Below are 21,388 nucleotides of genomic sequence, written 5' to 3'. Positions count from 1 at the left end.
CCTGTAATTCCTATATACTGTGTTTTCATATGATCTCAATGAAATAAAACGGTGTCTACTGGCAGCAGAATTCGCCTTTGGCTGCTGTGGGAGACCTCAAAACAAACAGCGACCTTCTGCAACACCAGGAAAAAAACCAGAACATTTCAGTGGAGAACTCAAAAACATTTTCTGTTTCTTTCGAAACTCTCTGTCCTGCTCAGTTTCTCTCAAACAATGCAGCTAATGATACACAGAGCCGAAAGAGGGAGAAAGCAGAGCTAAGGCTGTTACAGACAGCACTGAGAGTGTGTCTCTGTCTCCTAAAGCGGTTACAGCCTCCATAGCTCTCATTCTCAATCTCTGATCACAGCACAGTGAGAGGTGAAGCCGAGTCAGAGACAGACTCAGTCCGTGCAGAAAGCATGATGTATTAGATGTCTGGGGTTGAACAACATTCTGTCCCCTTGAAAATGAATAGTGTGGGTTCATTAATAACGATCAAATTTAACCTATTTGTCTTCACTGATGTGCAACGTTTGCAGAAATTACTGTCAGAAATTTAATAAATGTCCCCAAAATACAAAACGACTCAGAGATGTTGTGAGGACAAAAATCGCAAAGTGAGTTTGCTGTAATGCATAAGACTAAGATAAGATAAGATAAGATAAGATGGCCTTTATTAGTCCCACAGGTGGGAAATTTGTTTTGTTACAGCAAAAGTGCAAAGTTATGTAGCAGAAATTAGAAAACACTGGAATGCAATAAAATACAATAAAATAAAATAAAATACTATATACAATAGAATAAAATAGAATAGAATAATATATACAATAGAATAAAATAGAAATACAAATACTATATACAACTGAGTAGGAAAATACAAAAACACAACTTCGTCAGAAGAAGAATTGCACGTATAGCAGTCTTATTGCACATGTGTGGGTTTGTGTGTTTGATCAGCTGCAAAAGTCTTTATTGTAGAGTCTGACAGCAGTGGGGAGGAAAGACCTGCGAAATCTCTCCGTCCCACACCGTGGGTGCCGCAGTCTCCCACTGAAGGAGCTGCTCAGTGCTGTCACAGTCTCATGCATGGGGTGGGAGATGTTGTCCAACAGGGATGACAGCTTAGCCACCATTCTCCTGTCACTCACCACCTCCACTGGGTCCAGAGGGCATCCTAGAACAGAGCTGGCCCTTCGGATCAGCCTGTTCAGTCTCTTCCTGTCCCCAGCAGAGATGCTGCCCCCCAGCAGACCACACCATAAAAGATGGCTGAGGCCACCACAGAGTCATAGAAGGTCTTCAGGAGTGGGCCCTCCACTCCAAACGACCTGAGTCTCCGAAGCAGGTACAGCCTGCTCTGCCCTTTCCTGTAGAGGGCGTCTGAGTTATGAGTCCAGTCCAGTTTGTTGTTCAGATGAACACCAAGGTACCTGTAGCTGTCCACAGCCTCGATGTCCATACCTTGGATGTTCAGTGGTTGCAGTGGAGGATGCTTGTGCCTGCGGAAGTCTACCACCAGCTCCTTGGTTTTACTGGCGTTGATCTGGAGGTAGTTCAGCTGGCACCAGTCCACAAAGTCTTGAGTCAGTCCTCTGTACTCCTTGTCGTCCCCATCAGTGATGAGGCCGACTATTGCAGAGTCATCAGAGAACTTCTGCAGGAAGCACTGGGTGGAGTTGTGGGAGAAGTCTGCAGTGTAGATGGTGAAGAGGAACGGAGCCAGAACCGTTCCCTGTGGGGCCCCCGTACTGCAGACGACCCTGTCCGACACACAGCCCTGAGTCCTCACATACTGTGGTCGGTCGGTGAGGTAGTCCAAAATCCAGGTAGTGAGGTGATGGTCCACTCCAGAGTTCTCCAGCTTGTCCTTCAGAACCGAGGGAAGAATGGTGTTGAAGGCACTGGAGAAATCAAAGAACATGATTCTCACAGTGCTCCCAGCGGTCTCCAGGTGAGCAAGGGAACGATGTAGGAGGTGAATGATGGCATCATCCGCTCCAATGCCAGGCTGGTAGGCAAACTGAAGTGGGTCCAGTGATGAGCTCACAAGGCGCCGAAGCTGAGCCAGGACCAGCCGCTCCAGGGTCTTCATCAGGTGGGACGTCAGAGCCACCGGCCTGTAGCTGTTGAGGTCCTTGGGGCGTGAAGTCTTTGGCACTGGAACAACACAGGAAGTTTTCCAGAGCTGTGGGACTCTTCCCAGCCTCAGGCTCAGGTTGAAGAGGTGCTCCATCACACCACACAGTTGGTCCGCGCAGGACCTGACGACCCTCGAGCTGATGCCATCTGGACCCGCTGCCTTCTTGGCTTTAATCCTCCTCAGTTCCCTCCGAACCTGGGTGGTTGAGAGAGACAGGCTGGAGCCTTGTGTTGAGTGTGTATTGGATGCTGTTGTTGGGGGTGGGGAGGAGTGAGCAGGGTGAATAGAGGAGGTGTGAAGTGTCTGAGGTGTCAGAGGTGGAACAGCAGCAGTGGGGGTGGGTGAGTCTGCAGCCGATGTTGGAGACTGCCTCATGGCTGAATCAAATCTGTTGAAGAAATGATTCAGTTCATTTGCCCACCTCACATCCCTCCCAGGCAGAGAGTTCTGATGTTTGTGGCCTGAGATGGTTCTGAGGCCTCTCCAGACTTCACCAACATTGTTTTGCTGAAGCTGGTTCTCCATCTTCTGCCTGTAGCTGTCCTTCCCATTCCTTATCAGTCCCCTAAGCTCTCTCTGCACCCTTTTCAACTCCTCTTTGTCTCTGGATTTGAAGGCCCTCCTCTTCTGCTTGAGGACAGCTTTAATTTCTGAAGTAATCCAGGGTTTGTTGTTGGAGAAACACCGTACAGTCCTGGTAGGTACGGTGTTATCCACACAGAAATTAATATAGTCAGTAATGCATGTAGTAAGGCTGTCGATGTCCTCTCCGTGGTCGTCACAGATCACCTCCCACACAGTCGACTCAAAACAATCCTTAAGAGCCTCCTCGCTCTCCTCCGACCATCTCTGCACTGTGCGGGTGGCTGGTGGCTCCCTGCGCACTAAGGGCTCATACACAGGGACAAGGTGCACCAGGTTGTGATCAGATCTGCCTAGGGGAGGGAGAGGTGATGAACTGTATGCCTCTTCAGCATTGGCATACAGTAAGTCCAGTGTTTTATTGTCTCTGGTTGGGCAGGTCACATACTGGGTGAAGGTGGGCAGTGTGGAGTCCAGTGAGGCATGATTGAAGTCCCCTGATATTATGAGAAGGGCTCTCGGAGATTGTGTTTGCAGTCTGCTGACCACAGAGTGGAGAGAGTCACAGGCTGCATCCGCGTTGGCCGAGGGGGGGACATACGCTGTTATCGCGATAACATGCGAGAATTCCCGGGGCAGGTAGTATGGACGCATGCTAACGGCTAACAGCTCAATGTCTCTGCTGCAGAGTTGTTCTTTTACAGTGATGTGCCCAGGGTTACACCATCTGTCATTCACAAACACTGTCAGTCCCCCTCCTTTCCTCTTACCGCTCTCTCTCGTCCTGTCCGCTCGCAGCATCTGGAATCCCGGTAGTGTCACGCTCGTGTCCGGAGTTAGCGGTGTTAGCCACGACTCCGTTAGCATCATGATGCTACATTGCCGGTACTCCCTCTGTGACCAGGTTAGCGACGTTAGCTCATCCATCTTATTGGGCAAAGATCGTACATTTCCAATAATTACAGAAGGAAGAGATGGTCGATAACGTCTCCTTCTCGGGCGACGGCGCTCCTTCCCAGCACGACACCCCCGTCTTTTCTTCCTCAGTTCACTGGGAATGTCGAGTCTGTCCGCCGGCAGTACCGCTGCGGGACGCAGCGCTAACAGCTGATCCCTACTGTAAACAAAGGATCCCTGCTCTGGGTCCCCAGACACGGGTGAAAAAAATAGAAAAAAACTAAGAAAAACAACCAGAACTAGCACAAAACGGTAGAACATGGTTGCAGAGTCTAATTACTAATACGTTAGTTATAAAAATTACTAGAAGAAAAAAGATAAGAAGGAAAGAAACTCAGAATGAGCAGAGCTGCTGTAACAGGCTGCCGCACACGGGGGGGCGCCGGACTAAACAGTGAGTTGTAAAGATGCTGTTATGAGAAACCTCTGGCAGGTGTCTAACATTATGAATCTGATTTTAGTGTATGTATGGATATATATGTCTGTATAAACATATATATTAATATCTTTAAAAAATATACACTATAAATCCCAATTGTTTTCATTTTCCTCCTATATATTATGCAAATTTCATCACCCCCTGTGACTGCGACATGAGTTCTTTGTTTGTTTCCTGTGTCACTTTCAATGTATGTTTTAAAATCTACAATAAAAATCTACATGTAAAGACGAGATGCTGATTTCTCAAAGTGGCCAAATAGTAACACTCTAAAGTTGCTATAAGATAGAGTTCGACAAGATTTCCATCTTGATAATGAATATGTAAAAATATTGCAGCCTTTTATTAACTATATAGCTGCAAAGTAGCTAATAATTATAGTACGTATCAACTGAGTCACCGTTCATATAAATCAAGACATGGATTATGAATTAAAAGCTGAACATGTTTTTATAATACAACAACCTCAGTCATTTCACTTTAAGGATTAAACTTTTAATAGAAGTAATAAAGTGTCTGTTGTGATTTATGTAGATTTGATTAAACTCCAACACAGCATGAATAACCGCATCAGTGCACTCCTTTCAGACGCACCCTGTAATTCTTCAGGAATGTGCAGCTTCACTTGATGTTTGTTTGAGCATGATGGCTCATGATGACTAGACCTGCCTACTTCACCTTCTTTGAAGACATCTGCAGATTTTCAAAACTCTGACACCGTACTCGTGTTTCTGGTTGTAACACAATCCTGCAAGTTAGCAGAAACTCACTGCTTTTATTACCACCTCTTGTCTCCTTAATGTCGACTCTTCAGTGATATGGTAGAGCTTTAAAGCACAGTGAGGCGCTCACCGAATTCTTTGGAGAGCTAAAGTGAGTAATTAGCACAGAAGTAAAATATGAAAGTTCAAATGCGTCATCTGCACATAAAGGGTTAAAGGAAGGCAGGGGCATAGCTGGGCTGCATTCAGACAGAGTTGGGGAAGGTTTAATTGGGAAGTTGGGGTTTGTTTCTACTGCTTCTGGTTGCCTTATTTATAGATGAGCGTCTTTAAAAAAACAAGAGTTCCTCTTAAGCCTGCTGCTAATACGAAGGCAAGGCTTTGAAGCGGTGTGGCACACAGTGTTTCATATCCTGTGAATAATTTAACCTTCATCCATATCTGCTTTGTGTTTAGCTTCAGAACTCTTCCGGCAAGCTGTGCCCTCAAACCACCACATGCATCTCCATACACACTGAAGACAAAGCTGCTCCTCTCGCACAATCGCACAGAGGGGAAGAAAACAAACAAACACAACAACGCTCTGGTTTTTATTGCACAAGGTCATGCCCTAAGGGATCAAAGTTTAAGTGCCAATATTTCACAGCACTTCAGGAAAAGAGGGGAGGAGATTCATCGGCATAAACACAAGGATTTTATGAATCTACTGCAAAGACAGCAGCTACCAGAGAAAAATATCTACAATACTTTTGATGTAGCAAGAATTCAAACCAATCCCCCACAACAAATAAACACACTAATTAAAGAAAACTAAGAACAAGCTGAACAAAGAGATGCTGAAATATTTTACTGAGATCAGAAAACATCACTTCTTTTGGGGGGGAAACAGCTTTGAGTGTAAAATAGGACAAACCTTGTTTTTCTCTTTTTCCCCACAGGTCAGTGTTTAAGGTTCTTTCAAGGTTTTAGGGTTTAAATAGTCAACACAATATGTGAAACAAAAGAAGCTGTATTCATTTAACACCAAACTAAAAGGAAGAATCTCACCTTGATGGCATAATTGACCAGTGGGTCCTTGGCATAAGATGCAGTGTAGTAAACGGCATCCCCCGCCTCACAGCAGGGTTTCCCAGTGGTCAGCCTGAAGTGGGACCAGCTTTCAGTGCCAAACCTCAAATGATCTTTCTGGCCAGCCATGAAACGGTCCTCGCATTTTGCTGACAGTTTCCGTAGAGTGTCTGTGTGGAGCCCGCGGATCCTCCCCACCACCTCATCCCAGCTGTCTAACCCCCTGTAAAGAGCAGGTCTCTGTGGTTTGGAGGCTGCGCCGCCTCCGGCAGCTCCGCGACCCGCGGTCCGACCCCTTCCAGCCAGGGATTCTGAACTTGGGTAGACTCTCTTCTCTCTGCCGGGGGTTGTGCTGGGTGCAGCAGGTGAAGGCTGAGGGACCAGAGAGGACACGCTATTGGTCATGCGGGCCTTGTTGGTAGCTGTGGCAGCTGATGACCTCTCTAAGGAGTCACCACTCTCATGGTCGTGGCCTCGATGCGGTTCGGAGCTCAGAGAGGAGCTCTGACTAGCTGTTTCCCAGGTGGAGTCCAAGTCATAAAGAGGGTTGGCTACACTAAGGTTGGTGCCCCCCGGTTTAGCTTCAGCCCGAGGCCTAAGGCCTCCCACTGGCTCTTTGCCTCCCAGGATGGGTTCAGTACTGGAACGAGGAACTGCTTTTTTGGGTAATGGCGGCGGTGTGGCTTTAGGAGCTGGCTGCTCAGCGAGGCCTTCAATTTCGATGGAGGCCAGTGTGTCATTGGATGCTTTCATGTTTCTTGGCTGTTTAAGTGGGATCATGCTGGCTCGAGATTTACCTGAAGAAAAGAAAACAGAAAACATGCATACTGCATAAAAAAGATCCAGTTAAACTAAAATTAAAGACTGTTGGGACCCTTCAAATTGAACGGAGGGCGTAATGATATCCAGTTCAATAAGCAGGAAGAACAACTCCTTCAATTTCCTTGAATTAAATTCACACAATATTGTAAACTAACATTAGATTAGACTTTATATGAAAAAATTAGCCCGTTAACTCCACAACAATGATCTGACAGCACAGTTATTACCTTAAATAACCTGCAGATTGAAATTTTATAACCAAAACCTAATCACAGTCAATTAAAGCATTTGCACAGATTCAATATTTCACATCCATGTATGCCTTTAAATACTCATCCAAATACTTTCGATATTTTGTCATCACCATTTCTGTGTTTTTTTTTTGGTTTTTTTACTCCATACTCTGATCAGATAAAACAAATTGAACACCAACAGAAACATCGCTCTCAAGTTGTTTTGGTTTGGAAGGGAGGTGGGGAATCTTTGCCGTGGAAAAAAAAATCTGGTTTTAATAACTTAAAGACCCAGATATCAGTAAAGGATGCATGAAAAAAAACAAAAAGACACAAAAGCTGCAATTCGATAAAACTGATGAAAAATCCTTCGCCAAAAAAACAACACCACACCCGTACAGCTAGGGGTTGCCCTTTGCTCTCTGGCGTTTCCAGAGACCCACTGGCTTGTTGCTTCTCTTGAGGACAAAAGGATGACATGATGATGTGTGCGACAGCACGTGATAGAGCTGGTGGCCCTGAGGCCACAAGCTGTTTCTCCAACCATCCAGCTGCCCGACTCAATCTGCAGTCCTGTTCTGTAGTGAGGCTTAAAGAGGCAGCATGGAGAGCAAATTTAGAAGTGGCTTGATGTGACCTTATTTTTTTTTTGCTTGGATGGTGGAAAGAAGGAACCAGAGGGTTGGGAGGTTGATTGGATTCCCTCAACGTTCTGTGGAGTTAACGACCACAGAGGCACACGGGTCAGAGGCAAGTGTGATAAAAGGAAAAGGCGGCAGGGGTCGTGCTGTTTGCATGATGGGAACAAAGCTCCCTGGTTGTTCTAACAAAGTGTGCACATAAGGTTACGGATAACTCAACGTCGTGGCTTTAACTCACCAGGGAGATCTGAGTTCATGTCTTTCAAAGTCACCTCCTTCTACCAAATTACTTTGACCGTCCCTGAGGCAAATGCATCTTCCTGAACAAATCATTCCTCTTTGTGCAGCACAAATACTACTGATTATACATCGTTAAAATGTATGGGCGACTTCCCATGTGCAAGTCACGCTGACATCATCCTAAGAATGCAGGAAAAGCCTTAAGATAGAGCAGTCAGGATAAAGTAAATGAGTCTTGGTAATCCTCCGTGGAACGAATATATTAAATGTGTTCCTCCACCAATCTGCAGTAATCCATCCAAGAAAGCAGTCTCCCACTTCCAGTCGTAGGGATCTTTTATTGCAGTGTGGCTGTGACTTAACTCAATTACATAAGACTGGGATTTTTTTATTTATTTTTTTTGCATGTGTATGATTAAGCAAATAAATCTTTAAAACTACATAAAAACAATAAAAAAGACACTGTTATGACACAGTTAATGTTTGCAGCTATTAGCAAAGTAGCAACTCTAAATATCAGAATGCTGTACACCTACTGTAAAGGAACAGGGTAAATAGTTATTTGTGCATTGCAATTCAATTAAACCAAGGCCTGTGACAGTGCTTCAACATGCTCGAAGCAAAACCACGATTTCAAAAAAAGGGGGACAAAAGAAAAAGCTGTGCACAAACATGACTACAAAGTTGATTTTTAATCATTTAAAGTCCAGTGCTGTTAAGCTAAACTCTATGACATGTGTCTATCTGTAATAGATGACCAAGTGAAAAATCAATTGAGTATAAAATAGGAAAAAAACCCTGCATTTTCTTTTACAGTAACACGAAGAACCTGATGTGTCTGAGCCAACTGCTCTGTTACTGCTCTCACTCCAAATCTGAGTACCAGCAGATGTCAGTTCAGAGTCTCTGCTGCATCACATCACACTGTCAACGATCAGTCTGAAAATAGCTCAACAAGTGATCAATATATACACACAAATTAGAGCAATAAAGCTAACTGTTAATATTTGTAATGTAATGTGAAAACTCACAAATGCAGGGACTGATCCAACCGTTGTTCTGAAAATATCATATCAGAGCCGTACAGTCAAATTTCCAGGAAACAGCATTCGTCAACATTTTATTCTGACTGGTTGAAGGAACTTGTTGCCATAGCAGAGCGATTGCTGCTCAGCTGCCTCCGAACTAACTCTGACACGTTAACAAGAGGCAAGCGATGGATGGAGGAGGTGGGTAGAATAAAGAGGACTGGGGGGGGTGGGGGGGTGGAATGGAGTGATAGCGGTGGAGTAGGCGGTTAGAGGTGGTAGAAGTGGCGGGTGGGGTGGGGGGAGAATTAAAAAAAAAAACCAAAAAAACAAAGAGGCGAGAGGGCTGATGAAGAGAGAAACATAAATATATGACAGAGATGAACACTGAGGAAAACGAGCGAAACAAGCTTACCTCAATTCCACTAACACCTCAAAGTTTTTAGAGAAACGTGGTGCAGTTGCAGCAGCAGCAGCAGCAGCAGCGCCCGGAGGCAGAATGAAACGCTGTTCTCTGCTTCCATCCCTGAGAGTCTGTGAGGAGTCGCCGGTGCCAACAGACAGGCTCAGCGCTCCCACCAGTAATGGACATTTCTCACTTAAAGGCAGCGAGCACTCTGCCTCCTACCGCCTGATGCTCTGATTAAAACCCGAGCGCGACTATATTACATGACAGTGAGTGAGTGAGAGAGAGAGAGAGAGCACGCGCGAGAGAGACACTTTCATTTAAAAAGTGAACCTGATTCCTCACAAAAAAAAAGGAAAAGTGTGAACAGCAAATGTAGCCGACAGTAGTGAAAAGCAAAGCATTGCTAAGGTAACAGCAGGAAAGACAGGAAACTCAAAGCAGGCGTTACACTGAGCGACTGTGTGTCTTAGGTCAACACTTGTTTGTGTGTGTCTGAGTGTGTGGAAGGCCACACACCTCCTCCTCCCAAACAGAAATGACACGCTGTTCTGTGCGATGTTTGACAACACGGATACACAAACTTCTATCTAGCCCCTCATTAGCAGCATGCAGCAAAGTTAAATTAGGCTGCAGGCAGCTCGCTGTATGCGTCATCCAGGGAGCTTTTAACACAACCCATCCACAGGGCCCGTGTGCATTTCGAGCTTCACAAACAAAAGCGTGCAAATGCTGCATTCCCAGTTTGCACATGCCTTTTGAAAAGAAAGGAAAAAAAGGCCTAATTAGTACAACAGTGCCAGAGCAACACAAATATTTTGTTACTGCTGAATCCTTAAACAGGAAGACCCATAATTCTCTTAAACATCACACGTCCACATGTGCGACGATGCAGCGAGGCACCTCAGTTGCGCAGCTGCTCTGCAAACCCACACTCTCTAACCCTTACGCTTTGTGTTTCTATTTCTTGTTCTCTCACATGCCACTTGATCACAGAGAGATCCGTTTCCCACACAGAGAGCTTCGTGTGTTAAGTGCCCCGACAGTGCTCGACAGCTGTGCCTACCTCTCTGCTATAGAAGCCTGGTAGTGTGCACTTATTGTCAAAGTGAGAGAAAACCTGTAAAGCGGAGCAGCTAGCAATGTTGAAATGAAACCTGTCCATCAGTGAGACACTTTATTATCATGAAGTTACAGGAATGTGATGGATAAAGAACCTATTCAACTTCCTGTTAACACAGATATCAGCCAATCACATAGCAGCAACTCAGTACATTTAGGCATGCAGACAGGGTCAAGATGACCTAGTGAAGTTTAAACTAAGCAACAGAATGGAGAAAACAGGCCTGAGAACCTCAGAGATGGTTGATGTCGTGGGATTTTCCCACACAACCATCTCTAAGGTTTACAGAGAACCTTCTGAGGTCACAGAAGAATGGCCGGGCTAATTTGAGGTGATAGGAAGGCAACGGTAACTCAAACAGCTGCTTGTTACAACCAAGCTACGCAGAAGAGCATCTCTGGATCTACAGCAGCAGAAGACCACACCAGGTGCCACTCCTGTCTGCAAAGAACAGGAAACTGAGGCTACAATTTACACAGGCTCGCCAAAATTGAGCAACAGAAGATTGGAAAAGTGTTGCCTGGTCTCTACTGAGTCTTAATTTCTACTGCAGCATTCAGATGCAAAATTCTGAAACATTACAACATGAAAGCAGGGATTCAGTCTGAACCACTGATACAATAGCTCAGGCTCGGGGAATAAATTTCCTTGGAAGATTTTGGGGTCCTTAATACCAACTGAGCATCGTTTAAATGCCACAGCCAACCTGAGAATTGCTGCTGCTGATCCAAAACGACCATTTCTGATGCATAGAGTGTATGTATCAAATATGTCAAAATAAAAAATAAAAAATTAGTATTTAATATTCTTTTCTTTTTACATTTTTTTAAAAAATTGAATTTTCTGGCACTTATTTCATGGTTCGGGCATTAAAACGTTTATGCCCACAGTGTGCCCATCCTCTGATGGCTTCTTCCAGCAGGATAATGCTCCATGTCACAAATCTCAAACTGCTTTCTTGAATATCACAGTACACTCATTACACTGTGGCGTCCACAGGCAGTCTGCAGCAACTGTGTGATGCTTTCAAATCAATATGGATTAAAAATGGAATCTATGCTACCAAGAATTAAAGCAGTTCTGGAGGTAAAAGGGGGTCCAAAACAGTACTAGAAAGGAGTACCTAAGTGAGTGTATGTTGTCTTGTTCATGCAGAATAACTTTTTTTTTTTTTAAAGGTATCGGGGAACAAATCTGCAATGTGCTGGCTGATTTGTTTTTCTGTGAAAAGAACATCAAGGCCTCAAAGAAGTTGTTCTTGTGCCTCCCAATTGTTTACCAATGTCTTGCTGTTTCTAGGAAATGGGACAATTTTCAGAGAAAAAATATCCAGAGATATTTTTATGCCGTTTCTTGACTACAAGAAATGTGATTCAAAAAGGAAAACAAAAAAACTCCCCACAATATTTATCCCATTATCAGTACTGTGGTTAGCCATGTATGCTCTTATACTGTGTGAAAGCAGCAAGGTATGTAGGTAGGTAGCCCTATTACAATGCTATCAGTCACTCATGATATAGTTTCAAGACAGAGACACAGGATATGAGAAAAGAAAAAGAGTTGGATTGTGATTAAAATGGGATGTATGCAAGTCCTCGGGGTTCTCAGTTTTGATCACCATCAGGAACTGAACCAGCTTCATGAGTAGGATCACTAACCCCAGGGCAAAGATTCTCCCACCTCCAACGAAAAAAAAACATCTTTTCTTTGTAATATGTTATTTTAGGCACCGAGCTGCAGGCTGTGTGTGAAAAGATGTGTCGAGATTTCGGGCTCCAGCTGTTTTTGCAGAGAATAAATTATGCCTTGTCACATGAGAAAGTGTGCTGATACAGGAAGAAAGTAAAATCAGCCACTCAGGAGTGAAAGAACTGCCAAAACTGCCAAAAACCCCACTTCACCGGTTAGGCAAGCTTACAGCGACAGCAAAAGAGGGTCTTATACACTTACATGTCATACTTTCCTGTTTTTGTATTTTTTTATATATATACTAATTTGGTAAAGTGTAAACAATGTTGAATTCAGTAAGTTTGGTGTATAATCCATATTTTATTTGCAGATTATCTTTCCTCATTACGTTATCTTCAGTTTTTGTGACAAATCCAGAATAAAAATCAGTAGAAGAATGCAATAGATGGATGTGTCTTAAGACGACAGACAGAAAAATCTGTCACACACAGTCCAAACCTACTTATGTAGACAATTCAATCATCCTGCCTAAGCCTACGCAGCACAGAAGGCATTGTTTTAAATTTCAGGTTTCTCCAGCACTAATATGAACACGAGTTTAAAAAAAACAAAACAAAAATCCTTCTTTATCCATCTTTCATGTTTTCACTCTTACCCAGGTTGCTGTAGGTGGCACTGCACTGGCTGGAGGCAGGAGAGTGAGAATAATGAGAGTGAATCCCATCGTCCTCAGGCTCTCCCAGGCTGGCGCTGCCCTCGCTGGCCGCGGCTGTACTAGCAACCTGGTTGGCATGGCCCTCCGCAGCCTCCCCAAGCACCAGCCCCAGATTCACTTTGGCAGGCAAGGAGGTGGCGCTGGGCAGCTCCCGATCCCTGGCGCTGGCACTGACTGGTACCTGGCTGCACATGACAGAGAGAGACATGGCTCATTTAGTTTTTTCATCTACCGGTACATGTGACAGCACTTGCTGACAGTATTTTTCCCAGTGCTTCCATTGCCAGACTCGACAGAGTAGCTGGTATTGTTTTAACCTTGTAAGTCTGTAAGTGCTTTTGTGTGAGCTCATGGCATATTCTGGTTCTTTCACATTACGCTGTAACAACAGATCAAAATGGAGCCCAAAGTCCTGAGATGGAGGTGTAGTTAGATATGACTCTGTGTTATAAAAATACCAGAATAAATACGATGATGAAGTTTAAAAAAAAAAATCTTAAAATTAGTTTTACTGTCACAACAAGTGGAGGATCACTCTGTTCGAATCAGCTGGTTGCGTTTGTGGTGTTCCGAACACACATGTTGCCAACAGGGAAGCTACAGAGCGCCCTCTGGAGGACGAGCAAAGCAAAATTAACACTGGCTGAAGGGCGTTTCTCCCTATTGCTTCCTTACTTCTTACATTTTTATTTATTGACAGTTATAAATAATTATATCAATACAGTAACAATATATCAGCAAATAGCTTAAATCAGGCGAGATATCGGCAGCACTAATTCATCGTCACAGCTGTATTACAGAGTACCGATAGCATGACTGTATTAACTCCTACTGAGTACTAAAGGGCTTGAGACATCAATATGTTGATGGGTGTGGCGGCTGATCTGATCCTATTGCCAGACTGCCTCGACTTTTATTAATCTTTTCATGAAAAGCTTTTGCTCTTCAAAGAAATATCTGCAAAACAACTCATAAAAGAAGCAATATAATAATATAAGGCTCATATTGGAAAGACAATAGTGCTGCAGAATGATGAATGAGTTGCTTATGATAGGGACTTTAATCTGTCATTCACTCCGTGTATGAAACTGTATCTAACATCTCAGGATATAAACAAAAACACATACGACATTGGTTTTATCTGGTCAGTCTTTTTTTCCATCTCTGATATCAGTATGTGCCTCACTCTATCAGCACACTTCATCTTCCTCAGCAAGTGATAAATTGGAGCCAGTGCAGCTGTCAGTGGGAGGCTTTTGAAGCTTGATGCGTTTTATATGCAACTACACATACGGCGCCTAAGGGAAGGTGTAAGAAAAAGGCAAAGCAAGTCACAGCACAGCATGATGACATGTTTTGAAGAGCCCTTCATCAGTAGGTGGCTCTGATTTGAGGTGTTTAAGGAGGTGAGATCAGAATATTTCGCAGATATAAATGCCATTATTAACCTTTTTTATTAACATTTTTTTAGCTTTTTTTCTTTAAACATGTCTACACTAGGACTGTAACATTCTAATGTGTTGAAAAATACGCTAATGAATCCATCCTTCAATTTAAAAAAAACAACTTTCTGGAACATATCCCAGCTGACATGGAGCTAGAAGCGAGTTATACCCCGGACAGGCCTTTGGTTCATCAGGCACACAGGGATAGACAAGTACGCACTCTCACATCAACACTTACAGCTAATTTAACACCAATTAACCTGTCGAAGGAAACAGAAGGAAACTCATGCAGCCACAGGAAAAACATGCAAATTTCACAAAGTTTGGAGTTAAGGTAAAAAGGGGATGACTAAAGAATTACAAAAAAAAGTAACGCTCAGGCTCAAGAACTTTACAGATACAGTGTGCAAACTCTCACCACTAAATGTCAATAGATTGCAGTTTGCAGTCAACTGAGTTTTGTTACAGGGCTGTTACAGGAAAAACAACTCTGAGTGCCGTTCATCTCCAGTGAGTATAGGCTGTCAGTTTGCTGTTTACCTCAGCTGTCAATATGTATCCTCGTCTATTTACTCTCAAGGAGGCTGTAAAATTCAGATGTGAGTGGATGAGTCTGTGAAGCTCACTTCTGACCGATCACAGTGATACTGAGGTGAGCTGCTGAGGATATCCTGAACTTTTCTGTCAGTAATCACTGCAGTTCCTGCTGCTGTTAGTGAAACTGTGTTACTGTCTTTGAAGTGGATCTAACATCGTAGTACTCGGACTGAAGCATATGAAGCTTGAGGGAGGAAGAAGAGAATGAGGTGGAAATGAGAGGAGAGAGAGCAGTGGTGACATAATGAGAAAGAGATGATGAAAATATACCTGTTCAAATGTTAAATAGTCCTATATAGTTTGAAAGAGCTTTCTGTGATCTGTAAATGAAAATTCACTTATAATCCTTACTAGGGAAGTGGCTAGGCTCTTGCCACGTACACAAAACACGTACACAAAACATGTCCATCTATCACACTTGTACTTTTAATGGATTAATTTTAAGTTTATAACAATGTATGAATTTGTTGGAAGGCTTATTTACACTAATCAATGTATATTTCTTGGCACAACATTTTGTTTATTATTAATTCAAAAGAAATGACTGTATCTATGAGCACAATGGCTTTCCTTGTAATGGCGTGTTGCTGTGTGCTGTAACACTGCAGTCTTCATTACAACACCAGACAATGACTTCATCATGTGCCAACTCCATTGAATTGCGGGTGTGAGAATTCTGGGCCACATCTGAAATTCACCCATATTGTGTATTAACTGTGATAACTCCACTCACCAAGGCATATTTGGAAGAGACTGCATAGTAGTACATGTTGCTGTCAAAGATGCAGGTTGTACAGGCAATGTGCCATGTATGTGTCTTCTTAAGTAAATAACAACAACGTACTGGGTACTACGGACAGTATTGCCTTTTCTGGCACAGCAGACAGAAACCAGAAACCATTTGAATGAATTAAAATGTATTATTTAAACTTCACGAACTCTAGAGTTAAAATGAGTTTTATTATTAACCAGTTAATAGATTAATGAGTAGCAATGTTTTTCTTGTTCTGATTTTAAGTTACAGTGTCAAATATTTATAGCTGCTTGACATACTATCATCGTATTTATTACTTTAGAAGAGAGGAAGAGGAATAACGGCTTTAGTGTGTGTGTGTGTGTGTGTGTGTGTGTGTGCGTGTGTGCAGTTGTTCTCCTACTGCTGTCAAAAGCAGTAGGAGAACAAATGCACTAACCATGAACAAAACAAGGCTTGTACAATGCTTTGCATTTTAGATATTATGGTGGTGGGGGGTATATGTCAAATGTTATCTTGAGTTTAAATTTAATGCATGAAAAAGATTCATTGTCAAAAACTATTAAAAAAAATTAAAAGGTCATGAAAAGTTCACACTTGTTTTCACAGCCGCAGGCAATGTCATGGGTGGGACCGGCTGGCAGTAATGTTTGTATTATGCTAAATCAGATGTGTCATTTCCTTTAACTGTAATGTTGATTGCACACTGGCATGACTAATGATTTGTGTGATCATGAGCAAAAGTCCCTAAAGTACAGCTCAAGGGACAAAGCTCATCAAGGGATTTGAGCTGTTTGATACACTGTAGGACACTTTTTCCTGAAACTAAAACTTCTACAGAACAAGCTGAGATTGTTCTAGCCAGCCACTTACTCACAGCTGCTCACAGTCACTCATATTCTTTGTGTGTGCCAATAGTATAGCATGACTTAAGGCCCATGTGTGGCAGGCATAATAAACATAAAACGACACTATGTAGTTTTATATCACAAATGTAAAAACAATTTCAAGATAAAAAAAAAAACAGGTTTCATTTCAAAGACAGTAACAATTGTAAAAGTTAAATGCTTTCATGAAACAGGTAAGAAGGACAAAAAAAGCAAATGAGTGAAGCTAAATTTCAAAGTCTGATACACTTTTCACCGGGCTGATCAATTAAATTTTAGGTCTAAAAAAACGTATAAAACAAACCTGTCATGGCAGTCCAAGGTCAACCAATGCCTGGTTTATCCTCTTAACGTTAAAAATATTTGATATTTTGAGGGGAAAAAAAGAATTAAACTATTACATGATATCCTAACAGAATAGCATGTTGTGTTATCTTGCATCTCGCTACAGCCAAATGCACTGGAAGTTAATCTGTTTCTTTCTAATTGCCATTCCCCTTGTGTTTTGGTGCAGACTCATTGTTCATTTGGAAAACTATTGCAATATCTGACCGTTACACGAAAGAAAAGAGTCATCAAGACAACACGTAGCGGCTTGCGTTTCTGTCTCCACCCTGGAGCGCTGTGTTTGAGGAAAACATCAGACGTGACACATTTATGATCTGTCTCAGCTGTCTCTTTAGGCTATAAACTCTCCATGTCTCTTTTAAGCGTTGATCGATAGTTCCCAAGGTACTATCGTGCATTACTTCTGCACTTACCAGCGGCTGACAGTTAAAATAAAACGATAACACAATGTTGCCGGCCAACAAGGAATCAAAAAGTAAATAAACTGTGAATAGATGAAGCAATCAAAAATGCACCCTGAAAACTGAGTAAACCAAGACAGCATATAGAACATTGCTGAGGCAAAAAATCTGCTGTTCTGCCTGTACACGCCAGCGTATTCTTATTCTTCCCTGTTTTTTGCTTTGCACAAAGCTGACACTGATTTTACTCAGATGCGGTCTATTATTAGCTTACAACTAGCCATAATGCTGCTCAGAAGAGCACTAAATCTCAAAGCAATCTCCAATCTCCACTTCAAAATCCCGTATGAACAAAACATCCAGGGTATGTAAACTTTGAGAGGCCTTGACACAAATACCTTTATGGCTGCTACATGTTCCAGCGGTCAGGACCTGACTTGTTTAGACATCGCAAAGCTGCCTCGGTGCATTTTCACTCCTCTGCTGCGAGAGAAGAATAACGCCTCATCCAAAATGCAAATCAAATTAAATTCAAACCTCTCTTCACTGCTGTGTCAATGTGACTTCAGATGACCTGGCTGGTCATAGGTTACAAAGGTGTGCGGCAGAATAGAGTTTAAAGGTCTTACCCGCTGTACTGGCTCACACAGCTTCCCATCTAGAAACCCTGAACACAAACGTGTAGATGGAATCACATTCTAGGTACAGCAAACCGGGCTGTTGAGAAGAATAAAGAAAGTCTTTTTCTGCATGTGTTCTTTCCTCGTTCTCTCTCCTGCTGCTTCCTCTTTGAACGCTGTTACCTGTCTAAGGTAATGTGTGTTTGCCAAAGCTGAAGAGCACACCCACTGTTCACCAATAAAACTGATTCAAAACCCTTGCAGGCTTAACCCCTCACCTGCCAAGCAATATGAAAGCTGTTAAAATGAACTCTGGAACTGGTTCATAATATGAGAAATTATTTGTGCATGTGTTGTATAGGTTTATAAGAAGACTACAAAAACATGTTACACCTTTTCTGTTAAATGGGTCTTGATATACAGACACAGGAAGTTACCCTTTCTTGGCAAGTAATTAGTAAGGGATTAGTTGCAAAGGTTGCTGTTTTTAAAACCAAATATTAAATTTGGTGTTGGGTGTCTGTATACAAGACTTTTAAATCTATTACCCTGCAGAAGCAATCATTTAAACAATAAAATTGAACTGGGATCAAACAGAGTAGCTCTTTATGAAAACTTCCTATCCTTTTAGTATCAGTCACTAAAACACGGTGACACATTTTCACAACATGAAAGTAATCTCAGGCACTAGGGACAAATATTTAGCTGCTTTTTCCTTGAAAAACAAAGCACCCTACCACCAACACGCCAAATGAAGAAATGTAGTAGCTTAGTTACTAATTGACAACTTAACAGCGAGGTCCCAAACAACTGCTTATCAGCGTCAGGTGTGAAGAACGGTTAGACCAAAGGTGAGAAGCTTGTGAAGGTTAGGATAGTTAGTGTTAGGATTTATATCATGCTACCTTAACACACATGCTTTTACAGGAACTCTGAGTCGAGGGCATATGTGTTTTACAAGGTGTGTGCATTACACCACTTAAATAAGTATTTAAAATCATTGCTTAATAATCTGGAAAGGCATTGCAAGAAATAGGGAAAAACCTTTGTTATTCTTACAATAAATGAAGAATATATGTAGTGCTGTGCAAAATGCTTGTGTCACCATTTATTTCTTTATTTGCTTGCTTACAAGCAGCAAGACTTTCTTGTCATTTTTAAAGTGGTCGTGAGCAAAAGCTATCCAGGATTTCATTTTAAAGGTTTTCTTTGGACACTGGCTGTATTTTCTGATTTCTTTTTACCCATGTTTATTGAACCATTAAATGCTGACCTAGGTTGTGTTGTGTCTACACACAACTTAGCCGAGAACCAATTATTGAAGCAGTGTGGGATCATCTTGATGGAGAAAGGAACAACACTAGCCAACACCAAAGGAAGAGCATTGGGATGCCCGTCAAGAATGCTGGAGAACTATTCCTGAGAACTACTTCAGGAAATTACGAGAAAGCTTGCCAAAGGGAGTTCTGGCTGTGGTAAAGAATAGAGGTGATCAGACCAAATACTGACTTTCAAACTTGTTAGAATTATTTTTGCCTTATATACTGTATTTCCATGACAGTTTCAATAAAACACTGCAGTTATTTTCCATTTTCCTACCAAAATATAAAGAAATGGGGGATAGCTCAAAACCTTTGCACTGTACTGTAACAATAAGTATATCGTCTGGATTTCTGGACTTATTATCTGGACACTCATTGTAGGGAGCAGGAGTGGAAAGCCTTCTCACTTCATTTGAGTAATCCTTTGTGCTCTGTGCAAGCTTTGCTTGGACTAATTACTAGTAGGTATTGGCAACATGTACTGGGTGCTCTCAGTGGGTATATAGAGCACACCCCAATATAGCCCACTGCTGTAAAGCACTCAGCAGATGTGCAATAATATTATCAGAAGCAGCGCACATTTGATTCTTGCACATGTTGTTATAAGGTTAGGCGAGAGATAGGAGCTTGAGCAGCAGAAAGAAAAGAGACAGAATGGGGCTGAGCTTTTGACAAGATGGAGGAGTGAAATATTTAGGAGTTCACAGTGCTTCGGGCTCGAAAGAGAAGATTTTTGAAAGGAAAGCATGGAAGAGGAGATAAAAATTACACTAAACAGAGAAAATAATGGTGGAAAAATATTTTCTCTTCTTGGAGGAAAAGAAAAACAAAACAGGACATGGACAACATGAGGGTGGCATAGATATAAAGGCAGTAAGCAGGAGGCGAATGTCTGAGAGATCAGGTGAGAAAAGATATAAACTGTGTCTAGGTGTGATGCATCTTCAGTAACACTTATGGAAAGTTATTCCTAATAATGTGGGTAGCTGTGGGTTACAGTACATGAAACATATCAAAATGCTCAGAAAGTAAACAGGAGAGGGAACAGTGCTGTTGTCAGTAAGCCTCCAGTAACAGGTCCAATCCAATTATCCATCCATTCTCTGGACCCTATCCCAGCCACCATAGAGGCCTATGGACCCTATGGTAGCAGGTCCAATTATGCAAAATAATTTTGAATGTGCTTTTTTTACTCAGTATTTAAATACAGAAAAAAGAAACCTTGGGAAGCAAGGAGGTCATTCAAATCAAGTCAAGAGTATTTTCTAATATATTACAAAACATTTTTATAAAATATTTTCTAATATATGGTGTTTGATAGGTTGAAAAAAAGAAAGAAAAACAAATCATAGTCAAATCCTTGTAGCTGGTGAACTTCAAGCTCAAAAGCATTTTCATTTTCTGTCTGTCAACAAATAGTAAAGAAATATGAAACTTTGAGATAATTGCTTTTTTAATATCTCCAAAGTACAAGCCACATTTAGCTGATTTGACTATTTGTCATCACTACATTAAATGTAAAATTATACAATGCTTCAATTCTGAGTCACAAACAAGCTCACAGTTTAGTGCAGAACATACGATGCATCTGATACCATCTGGGTTATCATTTTCCAGCACCATTAGTCACACTGCAGGAAAATTGCCTCAAGACATACTGGGGGCAACGGCAGGTCAAAGAAAAATGCTGAAATTAGAATACAAGAAGACAGCACCTACACTGAGAGGGCTAATTAGTGTGAAAGAGTGCATATGAATGTGGTTGAAGCTTTGATACAGCCGCAGCTTTGACTAGCTGCAGGGAAAACTCAGTCTAAAGTTGGGTTTAATAAATGTGTTATTGAAAGACTTGTAGGAAAACGGAGGGCTACTCTTAAAGAATGCACTGTGCGCAAAGCCTGCTGTGCAGGTAATAGAGGATATTACAGAAGAGATCACACCACAGTGGGCTGGGTAAGTAGGAAAGTAGACATGAGATCAAATACCTCTCAAATCTGTGATGACTGATATGTATGACGGGGAGAGTAGCAACTATGACACTTGAAGCAGCAGCTGATAAAGGCTGAGCATGTTCATATTAAGCTGGCTCCCATGAGCACAGTGAAGGAAACCTGTGTAGGTAATGGTAATACTGGCATAGCACTGCAAAATTATTCATTAATTCACTGGAGGTAACAGAGGAAAAACGTGTGAACATGAGTGATAGATTCCCAGTAGTTCTGCT

At 42.1% G+C, this 21,388-nt stretch overlaps 1 protein-coding gene across 5 annotated transcripts in view; it reads right to left on the bottom strand.

Annotated features, from left to right (window-relative positions):
• Window positions 1–21,388, bottom strand: part of peak1 (pseudopodium-enriched atypical kinase 1) — a 106,688-nt gene that overhangs the window by 5,514 nt on the left and 79,786 nt on the right. For all 5 annotated transcript variants that reach the window (XM_025908551.1, XM_013272786.3, XM_005453105.4 and 2 more), the window contains 2 exons: window positions 12,731–12,975; window positions 5,873–6,690 (listed from right to left, as the gene is read on the bottom strand). In XM_025908551.1, coding sequence (XP_025764336.1) covers window positions 5,873–6,690; window positions 12,731–12,975 — 1,063 coding nt within the window. The remainder of the gene's footprint in view (window positions 1–5,872; window positions 6,691–12,730; window positions 12,976–21,388) is intronic.

This window comes from Oreochromis niloticus, linkage group LG7 (genome assembly GCF_001858045.2).
Source record: "Oreochromis niloticus isolate F11D_XX linkage group LG7, O_niloticus_UMD_NMBU, whole genome shotgun sequence".
Taxonomy (NCBI): domain Eukaryota; kingdom Metazoa; phylum Chordata; class Actinopteri; order Cichliformes; family Cichlidae; genus Oreochromis; species Oreochromis niloticus.
Note: the sequence above shows the minus strand (reverse complement) of the source record. Positions and strands in the feature narration are given on the sequence as shown.